The following is an 18599-nucleotide window of genomic DNA, read 5'->3' as shown; positions in this document are numbered from 1 at the left end:
GTGTAGGGCCTCGGGAGGAGGTGGTGTGTGTGAGAGGCCGGGAGGAGGCTGTGTGTAGGGCCTCGGGAGGAGGTGGTGTGTGTGAGAGAGAGGCCAGGAGGAGGATGTGTGTAGGGCTTCGGGAGGAGGTGGTGTGTGTGTGTGAGAGGCCGGGAGGAGGCTGTGTGTAGGGCTTCGGGAGGAGGTGGTGTGTGTGTGTGAGAGGCCGGGAGGAGGCTGTGTGTAGGGCCTCGGGAGGAGGTGGTGTGTGTGAGAGGCCGGGAGGAGGCTGTGTGTAGGGCCTCGGGAGGAGGTGGTGTGTGTGAAAGGCCAGGAGGAGGCTGTGTGTAGGGCCTCGGGAGGAGGTGGTGTGTGTGAAAGGCCAGGAGGAGGCTGTGTGTAGGGCCTCGGGAGGAGGTGGTGTGTGTGAAAGGCCAGGAGGAGGCTGTGTGTAGGGCCTCGGGAGGAGGTGGCTGTGTGTAGGGCCTCGGTAGGAGGTGGTGTGTGAGAGGCCGGGAGGAGGCTGTGTGTAGGGCCTCGGTAGGAGGTGGTGTGTGAGAGGCCGGGAGGAGGCTGTGTGTGTGTGAGAGAGAGGCCGGCGACAGACAGAGCACGCTGCCTGTCAGCAGTCAGGTTCCCCCTCCCCCGGCGGTGACATCAGGCGGAAGTCTCTCCTCGGGCCTGCGCGGAGCTTCCCCCCCGCCTGTTGTTGCTGCTGTGTGCCGGGAGACGCCGCCGCCGCCGCCATGCCGAACAAGCGCGCCAGCCGGAACGCGTTCTTCTTCTTCGCGCTGGACATGGTGCAGACCCTGCGGGAGCGCGGCCACAAGGTGTCCGGGGTGCGGGAGGCCATCCCGCTGTGCTCCGCAGACTGGGCGGTGAGTGCGGCCCGGAGACCCCCGGCTTCCCCGCGGCAGTGTACCCCTATAATTATGTCCGGTCCCCACAGTCCTCCCGGGACCCTATAGCTGAGTACACATTAGGCCATGTATGTACTAGTACGCGTGTCCCCAGGCAGACACGCATGCTGGGGGCGGCTCCCCTGGACAGCGAAATGGATGATCTTCTATCGCCTGGTGTTTACTCAGCTGCCTACAGTCCAGGTTTTAAGGATATCCATATTTGAGCATAGCCTGGTCATTAATCAATTTGATTTTAAGTCCAACTCTGCTTAAGCATGGTGGTGCCTTGAGAACAGTGGGTCTAATTCAGGCTTAATCGCAGAACTTTGTTCTGCACTGCAGGTGGGGCAGATGTAACAGGTGCAGAGAGAGTTAGATTTGGGTGGGGTGTGTTCAAACTGACCTCTAAGTTGCAGTGTAAGAACTCCTCCAAATGTAACTCTCTCTGTGATCAGGTCTGAATTAGGCCCAATGTAACAGGTCTTTCCGTTGTATGTATGTATGTATGTATGTACCATGTTCTGTCCTAGGAGAGACTCTACCATAACATGTGACATGTTTGTATGCTGCTTCTAAGGTAGGTTTTCGTAGGACCAGATTCTGTTTTTGCCGGCATCCATGTAGATGATACCCAACAGCGCTATTCAAGTGTTGCGCCAATTGGTCTCTGTTAGCTGAGGGCGTCTGCATTTCAACTCGCACCTCTGTATCGCCAGAAGTTACTGATTGCAACACAGAACATCAATGAGTAAAATATCGATAGTGAATGAAAGTAAATGTCTAACGGATAATTTTACATGACCAACGCCTGCGTTGGATTGAAGTGTTATATTTAACTAAATCATTTTATTATAAAAGTGTCCTCTAATGCCCTTTCCCACTGCAGGCTTTACACGGTAAAATGCTGTTTTTTTAGCCTTTTTAAACGGCTAGAGCTGCAGTGGGAAAGCTCCAGGTTGCTTTACACGGGTAACAAATACCGGTATTTGTTAACCGGGTAAAAAGCAGTGTTTTTACCGTGTAAGAGCCGTTTTTTCGGCAGTGGGAAAGGGGTAGCCCTTTACCCGTTAAAAAAAAACCGGCATGGGGTCCCCCCCCTACTGCCGTAACCAGCACCAGGCTGAAGGAGCCGGGGCTGGTATTAAAAAAATCAGGAAACCCGACAAATAGGGGTTCCCTGATTTTTTACAACCAGCCCCAGGCTCCAGGTCCGGGGCTGGTTCCCAAAATACGGGGGACAAAATGACTAGGGGTCCCCCGTATTTTAAGAACCAGGCCAAACCAGCCAGCAGGGTAATGCCACAGCTGGGGGACACTTATTATATAAGGTCCCGCGGCCAAAGCATTAACCCTACCGACCAGTCAGCCTGGCCAGGGGTCCTGGGGAAGTGGGGACCCCCCCAATGAAGGGGTCCCCCCCTCCAGGACTTACCTGACCAGGCTGAAGCCTGGTGCTGTCCCCGATGCCCGTGGGCATCGGGCTGATGGAATGGTGTAAAAAATAGAATAAAAACTATTGTCTTTTACTGGTGAACTATGAGTCCCAGCAAGCCTCCCCGCAAGCTGGGACTTGGAGAACCACAAGTCCCAGCCTGCGGGGCATTAAAGGGCCCGCTGGGTCTTGTAGTTCCACAGTAAAAGAAATAGTACAATAAACACACTGACACACGTGAAAAATAAAAGTTTAATACATACATAACACATACATACTGATACCTATCTTGAGCCCGTAGGTAGCCCTGGTCCTGATGTCCTGGTCCGTGTCGGCGTCTGTATCCATGTCGGCATCCCTGTCGGCGTCGGCGGTCCGGAGTCCGAAGAAATCCATGTGGGAACCTATGGAAGGAAACCATACTCACTTGTCCCAGCGCGACGTAGTCCAGGTAAGGGTCTTTGCAAAAAAACAAACCGAGAACGCGAAACCAGCCCGGACAGCTGAGCCGCACGGTGTTTGTTTACATCGTGCGGCAGCGGCTCCTGATTGGCCGCAAGGCGGCCAATAGCGGCATTCGGGAGGCGGAGCCGCACGATGTAAACAAACACCGTGCGGCTCAGCTGTCCGGGCTGGTTTCGCGTTCTCGGTTTGTTTTTTTGCAAAGACCCTTACCTGGACTACGTCGCGCTGGGACAGGTGAGTATGGTTTACTTCCATAGGTTCCCACATGGATTTCTTCGGACTCCGGACCGCCGTCGCCGACAGGGATGCCGACCAGGACATCAGGACCAGGGCTACCTACGGGCTCAAGATAGGTAAGTATCAGTATGTATGTGTTATGTATGTATTAAACTTTTATTTTTCATGTGTGTCAGTGTGTTTATTGTACTATTTCTTTTACTGTGGAACTACAAGACCCAGCGGGCCCTTTAATGCCCCGCAGGCTGGGACTTGTGGTTCTCCAAGTCCCAGCTTGCGGGGGAGGCTTGCTGGGACTCATAGTTCACCAGTAAAAGACAATAGTTTTTATTCTATCTTTTTACACCATTCCTTCAGCCCGATGCCCACCGCCCAGGGGCATCGGGGACAGCACCAGGCTTCAGCCTGGTCAGGTAAGTCCTGGAGGGGGGGGGACCCCTTCATTGGGGGGGTCCCCACTCCCCCAGGGCCCCTGGCCAGGCTGACTGGTCGGTAGGGTTAATGCTCTTTGGCCGCGGTACCTTATATAATAAGTGTCCCCTGGCTGTGGCATTACCCTGCTGGCTGGTTTGGCCTGGGGCTGGTTCTTAAAATACGGGGGACCCCTAGTCATTTTGTCCCCCGTATTTTGGGAACCAGCCCCGGACCTGGAGCCTGGGGCTGGTTGTAAAAAATCAGGGAACCCCTATTTGCCGGGTTTCCTGATTTTTTATTACCAGCCCCAGCTCTTTCAGTCTGGTGCTGGTTACAGCAGTGGGGGGACCCCACGCTGTTTTTTTTTTTTAATCCCCCCCCCCCCCCCCATCTTTACACTGCTTAAACGGGTTTTTAAACGGGTAAGTGTGAATGTGACAAAACAGCTTTTAAACAGTAATTTACCGTTTAAAAGCTGCAGTGGGAAAGGGTCTTTATGGCTCTTACCCGTTTAAAGACCCGTTTAAAAAAAACGGGTCATTACCCGTGTAGGCAGTGGGAAAGCAGCATAAGCTACTTTTTAGCTACCTGGGTTCTATATGAGGGCTGTAGCACCTTTCACACCACACAAATAACCCGGGTCACCAAGCGGTGTGGAAGGGCCTTTTGAAAAAACCCAGGTCTGGCTGTCAGACCTGAGTTAAAAGGGTATATGGTCGTATTATCGACCACACTTGGGTCGACATGCAACTAGGTCGACATGGTTGAAGGTCAACAGGTGTCTAGGTCGACATGTTTTGTTTTTTTACTGGTTTTTGAGCCGACATGTGCTGACAGGCGGTATTTCATGCCCTACCATCCACTAGAGCGTGGTGGGAGAATAAAATTGTGTGCTGAGTGCAGCGAAAATTGTGTGCTGAAGCATTGCAAGCGATGTGAGGGGCTCTGGTTGACTTCCAACTGTGTCCGTGTCGACTGTGTCGACATTCGGGTAAAAAACCAGAGGCGACCTGTCGACCTAGAACCCTGTCGACCTAGTTGCATGTCGACCTAAGTGTGGTTGATAAAACGATCCGCACCCGTTAAAAGAATGGTTTTATCCGGGTCCGACCTGGGTTGCTGGTCAGTGTTAAAAGCGTAACCCGGATCGAGCGACCAAGGTCCTGTTAACACTATACGGAGGAGGCAGTGTCCACTCCAAGTGCTGCCGCCTCCCCCAATGACCCAGTGCCGCCCGTCCCTGATGACATCAGCAACCCAGCTTATTGCCAGGTCGCCGCGGGGAACTTCCCCCCCCAAATGCCATGTGGCTACCGGGGTAAATCCATGATAAAAACCACCCTTGATGCGCCGCTGACGGCTGCACATACAATTGATCTTATGTGCAGCACCTCTGGGCCAATGCGCATCGGAGCGGATGTCAAACACTTGCGATTTTGTCCAATTTTATTTGATTTCTCCGCCCTATCTGTTGGAATCGTGTGAAATCGGACTAGTGTATGGAGGCCTTTAAGGTGCCCACCCACTTGTCCGACTTTTGGCCCTTTTCTTCCGATTTTGATGAATCGTTCTGAGAAATCAGATGAAAAGTGTGTGTGTTTTGTCTCCGGAGATCGGACATATTGTGCTAAGGATCCATTGGATCCCACAGCCAGAACTGAGATTGTGTACGATACATCATATGCAGAAGGACTGCATACGATGTCTCTTGTATGTGATCCTGCCGCCGGGTGATGGATGGGGGCCCTTAATACACCTGAATGTGTTCTATATATGACTTTTGTCTGAAGTGTGTTTTGCCTTTTAGATGTTGACCACTGAAGAGAAAGAGCGATACGCAGAGAGAGCCAAGGCCTGGAAGAACCAGGAGCCTGACCCGCCCAGCCCCGTAACGAATTATGGGCACAGAGACGTAAATACCTGGGGGCTGTCAGAATCCTGCTGTTGGGCATATACACACGTCAGGCCTTTCTGTGTAACGCCCCATACACACTAAGCAAAATTACAAACAATATCGCTTATTTTGTACTATTATCGTGTGTGTTTACTCTAGGATTTTTTTTTAGGGCAGGATGCTGACCACCGGGCAGGACACTTTTTTTTTTTTTTTTTTTTATCGGGAGGGCACTTTTTATATTAGAAATCTTTATTAGAAACAAAACAAAAAATGTATATATAAAATTGGACACAGCATTAGGATTACACCCATTAAACATTGTTATACTATGCCCATTACATATTCTGTCGTAATGACGAATACACATTATAGCACACACTGTAATTCCTCTTATACATTCTACCACACACCATAATGCCCTTTACACAGATGGCAAACACCATTATGCCCATTACACATGATGGCACATCCCGAAAGTTCTCAGCGGCATGTCAGCACGGTGGGGTGGGGGTGCAACGTATGGGCGTACAGTGCCACAAACTAAAAGGGTAGGGTGCATTTTGAGGTTTTTAAAAATGGGCAGGGTGCGGCCCTTCTGTTCAAAATCAGAGGTATATATAAAAATCTAAATGTGTGCATGTGTGTGTGTATATATATGTATGTGTGTGTGTGTGTGTGTATGTGTGTATATATATATATATATATATATATATATATATATATATATATATATATATATATATATATATATATATATGTGTATATATATATCTATATCTCTCTATCTCCACCGTACCGCACTCTTCGGGACGTATTATATATTTAAATACTGTAAAATTATTATTTAATTGGTGAGGAAAAAGAAACCTGTTGAAACAAACAGTTGGACTTTAGTGACTTTTATGCTTGGGGCACTGTACATTATGCTTGTGTTATATGAGTAGTACAGTAGATGGCAGGGCTGTATTATTATGTTACAGTAATGTCTGTCTATGCCCACAGAGAACACCTGTGTCAGATCGCACCTCCCAAATAGGGGTGAGCACTTGATTGATGTTTAAACTATGTTTTAGTTCTCTATCGTTTTTCTTTCTCTGTTGTTTTCCTACCTTCCTCCATCCAGTAATCTATTGAAATAAATGCTATGGTGATATAGGGTGGGGGGGATTGGATTAAACTGGGTTTTAAATGCATTTGGGATATGCGATCATTTTATGCAAGGCTTTTGTGTCTTTGGGCCTTATTCTAGTTCACTCTTTCTGACAAAATCCTTCTTGGATGGACAAATCCATGTGCACTGCAGGTGGGGCGGATGTTACTTGTACAGAGAGAGTTAGATTTGGTTGGAGTTTTACTTCAAATTGAGATCTATATTGCAGTGTAAAAATAAAGCAGCCAGTATTTACCCTGCACAGAAACAAAATAACTCACCCAAATCTAACGCTCTCTGCACATGTTACATCTGCCCCACCTGCAGTGCACATGGTTTTGTCCATCTAAGAAGGATTTTGTCAGAAAGAGTGAACTAGAATAAGGCCCTTTGTTGTGTACAGACATTTATGGCACATATACAAATGAAGGCAATGATAGCGGTACCTTTTTTGACCTCTACAATTTTTCCTGACATAATGTTTTATAGACCAAACGCGTGTTACAGTTTGCGCAGAGGTTCCGCAATGCTTTTACTAATCACATGACTACATTTTTAAAAGGTGCAGCAGAAAGAACAGTCCAGAGGAGCGTTCCCGTTCCAGCATTCGGAGCAGGCACATACGCCGATGAAGGGTATGTTTGTAACCCCCTCTTGGTGGCGCTAGTGGTGAGTGTGACTCCTGCAAATGGCGGTTATGCAGGATTCAAGCTGACGATGTATAAATAAAGCATTTCTTTGCTAAATTGTTTCACTAATCTCCAAAACCTAGCCCCTCAGCCAATCACAAGCTTCCCTCGCTGGCAGTCTGTGATAGGCTCACTAGCCTTTTATAATCAGTTATGCAAAAGTAGCTGGCATAGGATTGGTGCCCATTACACATTTTGGGGACAAATAAAGCGGACCCAGATAAATACCAGCCAAGCAGCTCCCTACTGCCATTTAAACAGCCTGTAACGTGACACTTGGCAACTGATTGGATGTTATTTTATTTCTCTCCACAGCTTCGTACGTAGGGTATGACCCACTTAAAACCTAGCACCATATTCCGTGTGGTTTTAACGCTGCCCGACGCTTGTACATCCGCGCACCCCCCTCGCTTGGCTGCGAATGGATGTTTTGCATAAACAACCATTCACAGCCTTGGGTGCGGGAAACAAATTATTCAATGGTTGCCGACCATCTAATCATTTCGTACATACACGCAAATCTCAGGAGTCTTAGTTTTGCATGTGCGTCCTGTACAGGAACGGGGTGGACAGCTGACATCTGGTTATGTCAGCCGCTCCGCTGCCAAATTTCCGTGGGAACACCCATGAAACGCTGGGCGTTCCCATTTATTATTTATTTATTAACCGTTTCTTATATAGCGCACACATATTCCGCAGCGCAGTACAGAGAATATTTGAACAGTCACATCAGTCCCTGCCCCAGTGGAGCGTACAATCTATATTCCCTACCACATGTACACGCACACACAGACATTCTAGGGTTAATTTGTTGGGAGCCAATTAGCCTACCAGTATCTTTTTGGAATGTGGGAGGAAACAGGAGTACCCGGAGGAAACCCACGCAAGTACAGAGAGAATATACAAACTCCGCACAGTTAGGGCCATGGTGGGAATTGAACCCATGACCTCTGTGAGGCATAGAAACATAGAATGTGACGGCAGATAAGAACCACTTGGCCCGACTTCCGGTTCCGGCGGGGATGTGAGAGGACGTGTGGACGGGAGCTCCGTGGCCGCCCCAGCACATCATAGCTTTAACGCCGCCACTCACTCCTCAACAACCCGATCCCCTGTGCCGGACGCATTGCGGAAGCCGCCGCAGCCTCCAGAACGATTGCCGCGTCACCCGGCTGCCGGGTGAGAGGCTTTTAGTGAGAGAGCGCTCCGGCGGTGTCGGCGTGTGACGTCACCCGGGGTGCCGCGCGCCCTGTGCTCCGAGCAGCAGTACCTAGCAGACATTACCGGCAGCCCCCTGACTGGCAGACCTACCTCCACCACCTATAAGGGCACAGATGAACCGGCTCCTGGACCCCTGCAGCGCTAAGGAGGATCAAAGCAGGCGCCCACAAAGGAGTAGGAGTGCTCCCAAAATGGCCACCGCGCAAAAGCCAGACCTGCAGCAGTTCTCTTTCCAGGACAGAGGAGACACAGTAAGTGCTGGGGGTACAGGTCCCATAATAGTCACAAATAGATCTATTTGATCAAACACAGGGGCAGCCACCTCACTCACAGACAGCACCCCTCACCTATGCAGACATTGTGCGTGCAGTACAAGAGACTGTGAACCCAATAATGGACACCCACACTGCTAAGATGACCCAAGCAGTGCAGGATATTAAGTCCCAAATTAAACAAATTGTCAAGAAAGTAAATACTAATGAGCAAAGGCTGGGAGAAGTATTTGAGGACGTGGCTAAAATAAAGGCTCATACTGACTCCATGCAGAAAACTCAGTACCAGCTACTAAACAAAGTGGACAGTCTTGAAAATCAATCAAGACGTAACAACCTTAGAATCCTGGGCCTCCCTGAGACGATAAAAGGACCGGCCCTTTATTCTTTTATCACCCAAACCCTCCCCGAATTACTGCAGATACAAGACCAATGCAATGGAATGATTGTGGAGAGGGCACACAGGCTAGGACCGCCACGGGCTGATTCTGACCCCAGACCAAGACCAGTCATATTTAAAAGTCTAAACTTTCTACATAAGGAAGCAATTTGGGTCGCATACCGTAAACAGAAACGCCTTCAATGGAACTCTAAAAATATTTTAATATTCCAAGATTATTCGGCCGAAGTCCTGCGTGCACGAAAAGAATTCTCCCCACTATGCACGAAACTAGTGCAAGATGGCAAGAAGTTTGCCCTAATGTTCCCGGCCCGTCTACGCTTATTTTATGGAAACTCATATAAAGACTTCTCCACTGTCCAAGACGCGGACAAATTCCTCATGGAAGAAGCACAGGAAACTTTCAACCCCTCCCCCCCAGGTGAAGAAGAGTAACAGTAGAGGAGACAGCGTAAGCTTACAAACAACAAAACCTGGAAACTGTTGATTGGCCGCTACGCTGTGATTAAAATGAACAATGGACTTTGATTCCATACGCTATATATCCATTTATAATGCCTAGAGGCCAAAAAGAAAGACTTTGAACTAAGTTCTTCCAGGACCCATGATGACTCGATTCCATACCGACTCACAGGTTTTTAGATCAAGATGGAGTCAGTTGATGTTGCATATTTAATGTTTAGTTCGCTAGATTTAAGAGTGGACACAGTTATAGTTTTATTTTTCTTTCTTTAGAGAGAAATATATATGTGTGATAGTTAAAGCCAAAACGGTAGTTACATCTTAGTTCAGTAAGGCTGGGGCGAGCCACAACTGCTCACGGTTAAGTTAAAAGTACAGCAGAGGCTGGACACTAGGTCCGGCCACGGAAAACCAGGCAGCCATTTGGCGGTCTGGCTATCTGGAAGTCAGATAGGTTCAATTACAGCAGGCGCTGAGGTGGAGGCGATTGAAGTGATTATGTGGCAGCTTTTTACTCTTATCAGAAAACCGACAGTGCCTGCAAATGTTGTTTTGTTTTTGCATTTTCTTAATGTTTTACATTGTGCCCTTTTGTGTTTCCCTTTTGTGTCATGTCCTCCCCCCTCCCCCCCTGGTTGTTTATGGAGTACGAACACCCTATCTCGACCTCCAATACACATTTTAAATGGCCTGGTCTTCAATGATCCAGCTGCAATCTTCTCCCTCTTTTCATAAAAGATGGCCCAGATAAAGATTGGTACTTTTAATGTACGCGGCTTTCACTTGCCCTCCAAAAGAAAAAAAATATTACAATACTTGAACAAATTGAAGGTCGACATAGCATTCCTCCAAGAAACTCATCTATCCCCTATAGAAATGTTAAAGCTAAATACATTAGGATGGTCCTTATTAACCTCAGCGCCATATAACACAAAATCACGAGGAGTGGCTATAATGGTAAAGAAGAACATACCGGTGACTGTACACTCTACTAAGAGTGATCCCGAGGGTAGATATGCAATAGTGGATGTGACAATACACGCTGTTAGATATGCTTTATGCAATGTATATGCACCTAATGTTTTTTCTGCTGATTTCTTTAGGAAAATTGTTAAACTTATGACCCCATATTCAGACAAACCCATAATTTTAGCTGGGGATTTCAATACTGTGTCATCTGCATATTTAGACAGAGCCCCCCACGCTCCAGGTAGGAGATCTGCCCCAAAGCTGGGTATCCCCCTTTTACTAACACAGCTGCACTTAACAGACATATGGCGGGCACAACATCCCTTGGAGAAGGAGTATTCATGCCACTCCCAGGTACATGATACGCTATCCCGAATTGATAATATTTTGGTTTCAACCACTCTATTTCCAAAAATCAGAGATTCGGGAATAGAATCAATCTGTCTATCAGATCATGCAACATGCTGGGTCGACATAGATTCACAGGTAGACAGGGGCCCATATATCCAATGGAGATATCCAGCTAGACTGGCCAATTCCAAAAAGTTTAAAGAAATGGTAGAACACACCTGGACTGTGTATTCTCATGAGAACGCAGAAATGGCAACGAATGCTTGCCAAACATTCTGGCAAGCCTCTAAGACTGTCTTAAGGGGCGAAATAATTTCTTACTGCGCAAAAAACAATAAAGAATTGGCCAAGCTATACCTGGATACTCAGACTGAACTAACTAAAGTTTATCAACAATTCAAACAGAACCCCACAACAACAAATAAAAATCTATATTTGCATCACAAACAACTGTTTGACAACCTACTGTCTCAGCAAGAAACGAGACGCTCCTTTCTGGCACATAGTCGCTACCATAATTTAGGTAATAAATCTAATAAATTATTGACAGGACTACTCAAAGGCCAATTCCCCCCAACAATAATCACTGCCCTGACTGATTCTCAGGGGAATCTACAAAGTTCGGGTCGATCCATAGCGAATATCCTCCATGACTTCTACTCCACGTTATATGCTGACTCCACAATAGATGAGGAAGCTAGTAAGTCCTTTTGGGACTCAATAACAATCCCAAGGCTTTCAACAGAGGACACACACCCACTCACAAAACCAATCACGGAAGAGGAAATACTAAATATAATCAAAAATCTAAAATTAAACAAATCACCTGGCCCCGACGGTTTAACAAATGAATATTATAAGTTGTTAGCCCCCAAAATAGTAAGTTCATTAGCAATTATGTATAACTCTTTTTTAAAAGGTACCCCCCTACCCCAATACTTTAATGCAGCCATCATAAAAATCCTACTAAAACCAGGAAGAGACCCAACACAACCTGCCTCTTACAGGCCAATTTCTCTGTTAAACACAGACTACAAAATATATACCAAAATTCTAGCAGACCGTTTAAAATTGTTACTTCCAGCTATAATTCATGTAGACCAAACGGGATTCATTTGGGGCAGGCACTCAACAGTTAATGTGAGAAAGGTACTGACTGCAATGCAGTGGGTACAAACTAATAAAACAACTGACCCACAGGCCTTGCTCTCATTAGACGCTGAAAAAGCGTTCGATTTAGTGACCTGGGACCATCTCTACAAAACATTAAACTATTTTGGAATACCCATGGAGTATGTTTCAGCTATCAAAGCATTGTACTGCGATGCATCATCCCAAGTATTAGCCAATAGCTACCTTTCCCCGAATTTTCCAATACGGAGGGGCACCCGACAGGGATGTCCCCTCTCCCCACTGCTTTTTGCAATGTCTATTGAACCGCTAGCTATCAAATTAAGGGCAGCAACGGATTATAAAGGGATATCAATGCGGCATACAGAACTAAAATTAAGTTTATTTGCAGACGACCTATTGTTATTTTTTTCTGACCCAAGTAAGTCCATCCCAGAGATAATGCAAATAATAGACACGTACAGCAGGTTCACAGGATTTAAGGTAAATTACGACAAATCACAATTACTCCCATTAAATGGCCAAATAACAACATTTATGACTGATCCTATATTCGAAAAATTTAAGATCTGTCAAACCTCACTAAGTTACTTAGGAGTCCAGATCCCGTTTCACCATAACGCACTGTATAAGATAAACATACACCCCATCCTTAACAAAATGTCGAACCTGCTTGATAATTGGCAATCATTACCTTTATCCTTATTAGGCAGGATCACAGTAGTAAAAAGTATAGTATTCCCAAAACTATCTTATATACTTCAGATGTTACCGTTGAAGCTAAGTAGGAAAGACATGCTAAAATGCCATTCAATGTTTAGAAAATTTATATGGTCAGGGAAGAGACCTAGAATCTCTCTCCCAAGATTATGTTTGCCTAAGGCAGAAGGAGGATTCGGGCTTCCTAATATACAATATTTTTCCCAGGCTGCGCATTTCAGGTATATAACGGACTGGCTTACTGGCAGGTCAGTGTATACCAACCGTATACTCGAGGAAAGCATATTCTCTCCCTTTTCCCCAGCAGCTCTACTCCATGCTCCGAAATCAGCCATCCCGTCACACATATTTGAATCAATCCTCTTTAAAAACACGTATTTATCTTGGTTAGCTATAAACAAGAGACTAGGAAGAAGATATGATAGCTCCCCTTTCACTACATTCTGGGGAAACCCCTGTTTCAAACCAGGACTAGAAAATGCTAACTTTGTGAGTTGGAAATTAAAAGGCATATCGGCAGTGAAAGATGTGTTTGACCCAGGTGGAGCCGTAATGGTGTTCTCGGCGCTGAAAGAGAAATATGATATCACAGATAAAAGTTTTTATATGTATTTACAAATGAGACATTTCGCTCAATCAACTCCAAAAGCTTGGGATAGTGAAGACCACCCAGATCCGGTTCTTGCGCTGTTATCCGCACATAATGTCATGGGGTATAGAATTAGATTTATGTATAATAATCTGGTATTGAGTGAGGTAGAGAAGCTGAGAACCCCTTTGGAGACGTCTTGGAAAAAAGAGGTCCCTACAGCTCCTGAGCTCAAAGATGCACTCAAAAATAATACTAATACTCTAAGGTATCTAAGGGCCTCCTCTCTGCAGGAAATTCACCTGAAATTTTTAAATCGTGCCTATATATCTCAAAAACAAAGGAGCCACTTCGTGGTAGATGATCTTGGTTTATGTCCAAAATGTGGCATGTTGGGCGCGACTTTTATACATAATTTTTGGGAGTGCAGGAAGGTGAGAACCTTCTGGCACAAATTGATTGCATATATAAATAAGATATTTAATGTGAAAGTTACGGCTCAACTATCCCCATGCTTATTTCTATATTTTAAGGATTGGGACCTGGGTAAAAATAAGAGAGGTATAATACCTGCATTATCAGTGTTACTCACATTGGCTAAGAAACTAATACTCAAGTACTGGATAATGAAACAGACCCCATCCATAACAGAATATAAGCGAATGTTACTGGACGTCATATTATATGAAAGACAGGCGGCGTTACAAAACATAGAACAGGGTGTGTTTCAGTTCTACAAGAAGTGGGAAACTGTGATATTAAGCTATGAAGCAGAAACCCAGGCATATATACAAAAACTATTCGAGAATACCACATGGTTCCTTCAGCGACAATTAGCAGGATGATCAAGCTAATGTTGTTTGGCAAGGCGGAAATGATAGGGTTTAGAATTACTAAGGTGTATATGTGAAATCTAGACGAAGCAACCAGATCCACCCCCCCCCCCCCCCCCCCACTGTCTGTCTTCCCAGTGATCCCCAATCTCACCTTAATACTTTCCCCCTCACTCTCAGTTAGTTATACTTTGATTTTAATTTAAATAATTAATGTGTTTTATATAATGTGTAGAAGCATGAAGACATAATGACTGGTACAATACCACACAGGATCCATATAAAAAATATAAAAGGAGAAAAAACAGTCAAGAGAATTGTTTTACAGGAGAATTAAGTTTTTATTATGTTTAGAGACAAAGTGAAAAAAAAAAAAAAAAAAAAAAAATTATATAATATGTACGGACTCAAGTTGATCTCCTTTCACTGTAACGAGAGATGAGGTTCTCTGGTAGAACCAAAAAGTGCAATTGAAAGTTAATGTTGTGTGTAACACAGTCTATTTTTGTATCATACAAGCAAACTGTAAAAGATAAAATGTCTTTATGTAAAGCCAACTGTATGAAAAACTTTGAAAATACAATAAAAAGTATTTAAAAAAAAAAAAAAAAAGAACCACTTGGCCCATCTAGTCTGCCCCTTTTTTAAACATGTTACCTCAAACCATATTTGATCCTTATTTTTTTGTAAGGATATCAATATGCTTATCCCAAGCATGTTTACATTGTACTACTGTATTTGCCTCTACCACCTCTGATGGGAGGCTATTCCACTTATCTACTATTTCTGTGAGGTAATTCTTCCTTACATTTCCCCTGAATCTTCCTCCCTCTAGTTTCAGTGCATGTCCTCGTGTTCTGCTGCTCCTCTTCCTGTGAAGAATGTCTCCCACCTGTACCTTCCTCCCCCTAGTGTCAGTGTACAGTATGTCCTCATGTTCTGCTGCTCCTCTTCCTGTGAAGAATGTCTCCCACCTGTACCTTCCTCCCTCTAGTGTCAGTGCATGTCCTCGTGTTCTACTGCTCCTCTTCCTGTGAAGAATGTCTCCCACCTGTACCTTCCTCCCCCTAGTGTCAGTGCATGTCCTCGTGTTCTGTTGCTCCTCTTCCTGTGACTAATGTCTCCCTCCTGTACCTTGTTAAAACCCTTGATATATTTAAAAGTTTCTATCCTGTCCCCCCTTTCCCTTCTCTGCTCTAAACTATACATATTAAAATCTTTTAGTCTTTCCTGATACGTTTTGTGATGTAGGCCATTCACCATTTTAGTTGCCCTTCTTTGTACAGTCTCTAATGTATTTATATCCTTCTGGAGATATGGCCTCCAGAACTGAACACAGTACTCTAGGTGAGGTCGTACCAATGACCTATACAGTGGCATTATTACTTCTTTCTTTCTACTGCTGATACCTCTCCCTATGCAACCAAGCATCTGACTTGCCTTCTTCATTGCTTTGTTACATTGCCTACCTGCTTTTAAGTCCCCTGAAATAGTGACACCTAGATCCCTCTCTTCCTCAGTAGTTTCCATTATAGTGCCATTTATACTATATTTAGTCTTTGGATTTCTGAGACCCAAGTGCATGATTTTGCATTTTTTGGCATTAAACTGTAGTTGCCATGCTCTTGACCATTCCTCTAATCTACCTAGATCCTCAATCATTTGTTTTACCCCTCCTGGTGTGTCTACCCTGTTGCATACCTTTGTGTCATCTGCAAAAAGGCACATTTTACCCTCAATTCCATTTGCAATATCGCCAATAAAGATATTAAAAAGCACCGGTCCAAGTACAGATCCCTGGGGTACTCCACTTGTAACCTTTCCCTCCTTTGACTGTACTCCGTTTACTACAACTCTCTGTTTTCTGTCCTGCAACCATGCTCTTATCCATTCAACTATCTAGAGGTGCCCATACACTAGTAAGATTTATCATCCGATCTGACTGGTTGGAAAAAAAACCTGGTTATGGATGAGTGACAGTTTGTCAGTTTTCCAGCATTTCCAAGCAAAAGGTCAACTGTCATTTGCTCTCATCCATAACCATGTTTTTGTTCCAGCCATCCAGATCTGAAGATAAATCTGAGTGTGTATGGCCACCTTTAGAATCCAATCCCAAGCTTTCAAGTTTATTTAACAGTCTGCGATGTGGGACAGTGTCAAAAGCTTTACTAAAGCCTAGATAAGCTACATCTAAAGTCTAGATAAGCAGTAATGCTAACCATTACACCATCCGTAGTTCCCATGGGCACGTCCACCCGCTGCCCCCTGCCCACACTGGTGGGTGCGAACGGTATGGCGAACAGGCAGTTTGCCGTTCCTGTTCGCACCCAGCGTATGCAGATGCGCACAATTGCACATGCACTGTAGTAAAACATTGGTCCCCCCGTGCGAACGCGCAGGGGGGCGAACAAATTACAATAACCCCCATAGTCTTAGAAATCTACATCCTCAATGCCTCGGTGTAACGCACGGTCAATGCTTGTTTTGCAGGCTTGGAAAGCAAAGTGATTTACCTCATTAACGTGTTCAGCCATGGAGATATGCCCAGCCTGTGTACCCAGCCGTTCGTCCCCTGTGAGATCGGCTGTGTGCGATACTCACTGCTCAATGGAATAATGGGCACGTTCCACGACTTCATCGACCCAGGTGAGGTGCCCGACGTATCACTCTCCTCGTACTGTGACCAAGTTGGGTTAGTTCTTACTTCTGTGGGAAATGTATGTAAGTGCCGGGACATGAGACTGAGAAGCAAATTTACTAAAACTTCTAAAAACGAAAGTGATGATGTTGCCTATAGCAACCAATCCAATCCTGTCCATCATTCTCTATTGCATCCTGGAAAATGATAGACAGAATGACCATGTTCGGGGAATGATCAGAGAAGCCACAAACAAAAAGAGCAAAGTAAGTATAAATGTGGGTGCACTTAAAGTCCACAATTAGGTCATAAAATATAACTTTTAATAATTTTACATAAAATTGGTGAAATATTAAAATATAGTAGTGAGAATGAAAGATAGAATGTGGTTTAAAACATATAAAGACCACTGCTTCGTGATGCTTCAATGATAGGGGATATGTTGTCCCTGCGTGAAACGGTCGTTGGCTCGTTAAAAGACCGCTGCTAGTGTGCCATCATACTTATGTGAAACAATGTATTAGCACAGCGTAGAATCAGTATATGTTTTAAAACGGTAATCTGTGGGGTCTGTTTTAAACCACATTCTTTCTTTCATTCTCACTACTGTATTTTAATAGGTACTTGTTTCCTAGCACGGCCACACCGATTTCCATCGGGGTGGTCGTGTCGGAAAAATTGCATCGGTCGCATCGCATGCGACCAAATCGCATGCGATGCGACCGACCCGATTTTTTAATTCAATCAAATGTGAATAGGGTCCCTGGGACCCGATTTTACATTAGATTCAATGTAAAATATTCCCTACACCCCCAATTTGACACCCTGAACGCCACACCACGATTGACGCGAACCCGAAGCGTGGCGAGCGGCGGCGGTGCACGTCCTCCGACCTTTTCATTCCCCTACTATCCACGTCAGCGTGGAGTTGAGAATATAAAGTGTGGCGAGCCCGAAGCGTGGCGAGCGCACGCGTATTACTTCAGGTATACGCGTCCGCTCGCCACGCTTCGGGCACGGTGGTTCGCTGCGCTCGCCACACTTTATATTCTCCACGCCGACGTGGATAGTAGGGGAATGAAAAGGTCTGAGGACGCGCACCGCCGACCCTCGCGGGCTCGCTGCGCTCGCCACGCTTCGGGTTCGCGTCAATCGTGGGGTAACGACGGGGCCATATACAATGTGAAATGGGTCATATTGGCCCATTTCACATTGTTTCCTATGTGAGATGGACTTAATCAAGTCCATCTCATCTTGTGCCATTATAATGGCACAAGACCGACGCGATGCTCCCGATTTCAATGTTAAAAATTATTTTAACATTGAAGCCTATGGCAAAATCGCGGGCATCGCGTCGGTCGCGTCAGGGGCTATGTTAATGGCCGCGACCAACGCGATGCCCGCGATTTTTCCTTTGCCGGCAAAATGGACCTGATTTCAAAGGAAATCGGGTCCATCGCGGGCATCGTGTACCTTAACTTTAAGGTACACGATGCCCGCGATTGTGGCCGTGCTAGGAAACAAGTGCCTTTTTAATATTTCACCAATTTTATGTAAAATTATTAAGTTATATTTTATGACCTAATTTTGGACTTTAAGTGCACCCACATTTATACATACTTTGCTCTTGTTTGTAGTTTGTCTATTATTAAGTAGTGGGTGGCACCTCCCTCATTGAAAAAATATTAAAGAACATTTTTCCAAGAATAATTTATTGAAGTGGAGAAAAAGGTCACTAAAACTGGTGCGGGTACTCTCTATGTTTTTACATCATCAGAGAAGCCGTTGGGGAACATCTCCTCTCAGACCCACAACAGATTTTCAGTTTATTTGAATTAACGGGAGCAG

At 45.3% G+C, this 18599-nt stretch overlaps 1 protein-coding gene across 1 annotated transcript in view; it reads left to right on the top strand.

Moving 5' to 3' along the window:
* The first annotated feature begins 136 nt into the window (after positions 1 to 136).
* The window catches only part of LOC146058366 (protein maelstrom homolog), a 21842-nt gene continuing 3379 nt past the window's right edge, over positions 137 to 18599 (top strand). Inside the window, exons 1-5 of the mRNA XM_083170651.1 lie at positions 137 to 857; positions 5237 to 5341; positions 6329 to 6364; positions 7039 to 7111; positions 16604 to 16805. Of these exons, the coding sequence (XP_083026777.1) occupies positions 726 to 857; positions 5237 to 5341; positions 6329 to 6364; positions 7039 to 7111; positions 16604 to 16805 (548 nt within the window). The 5' untranslated portion in view covers positions 137 to 725. The remainder of the gene's footprint in view (positions 858 to 5236; positions 5342 to 6328; positions 6365 to 7038; positions 7112 to 16603; positions 16806 to 18599) is intronic.

The sequence above is a fragment of the Crinia signifera genome, chromosome 2 (assembly GCF_055691185.1).
Source record: "Crinia signifera chromosome 2, ASM5569118v1, whole genome shotgun sequence".
In the NCBI taxonomy this organism is placed as follows: Eukaryota; Metazoa; Chordata; class Amphibia; order Anura; family Myobatrachidae; genus Crinia; species Crinia signifera.
The sequence above is the reverse complement of the archived record's forward strand: the minus strand, read 5'-3'. Positions and strand labels throughout refer to the sequence as shown.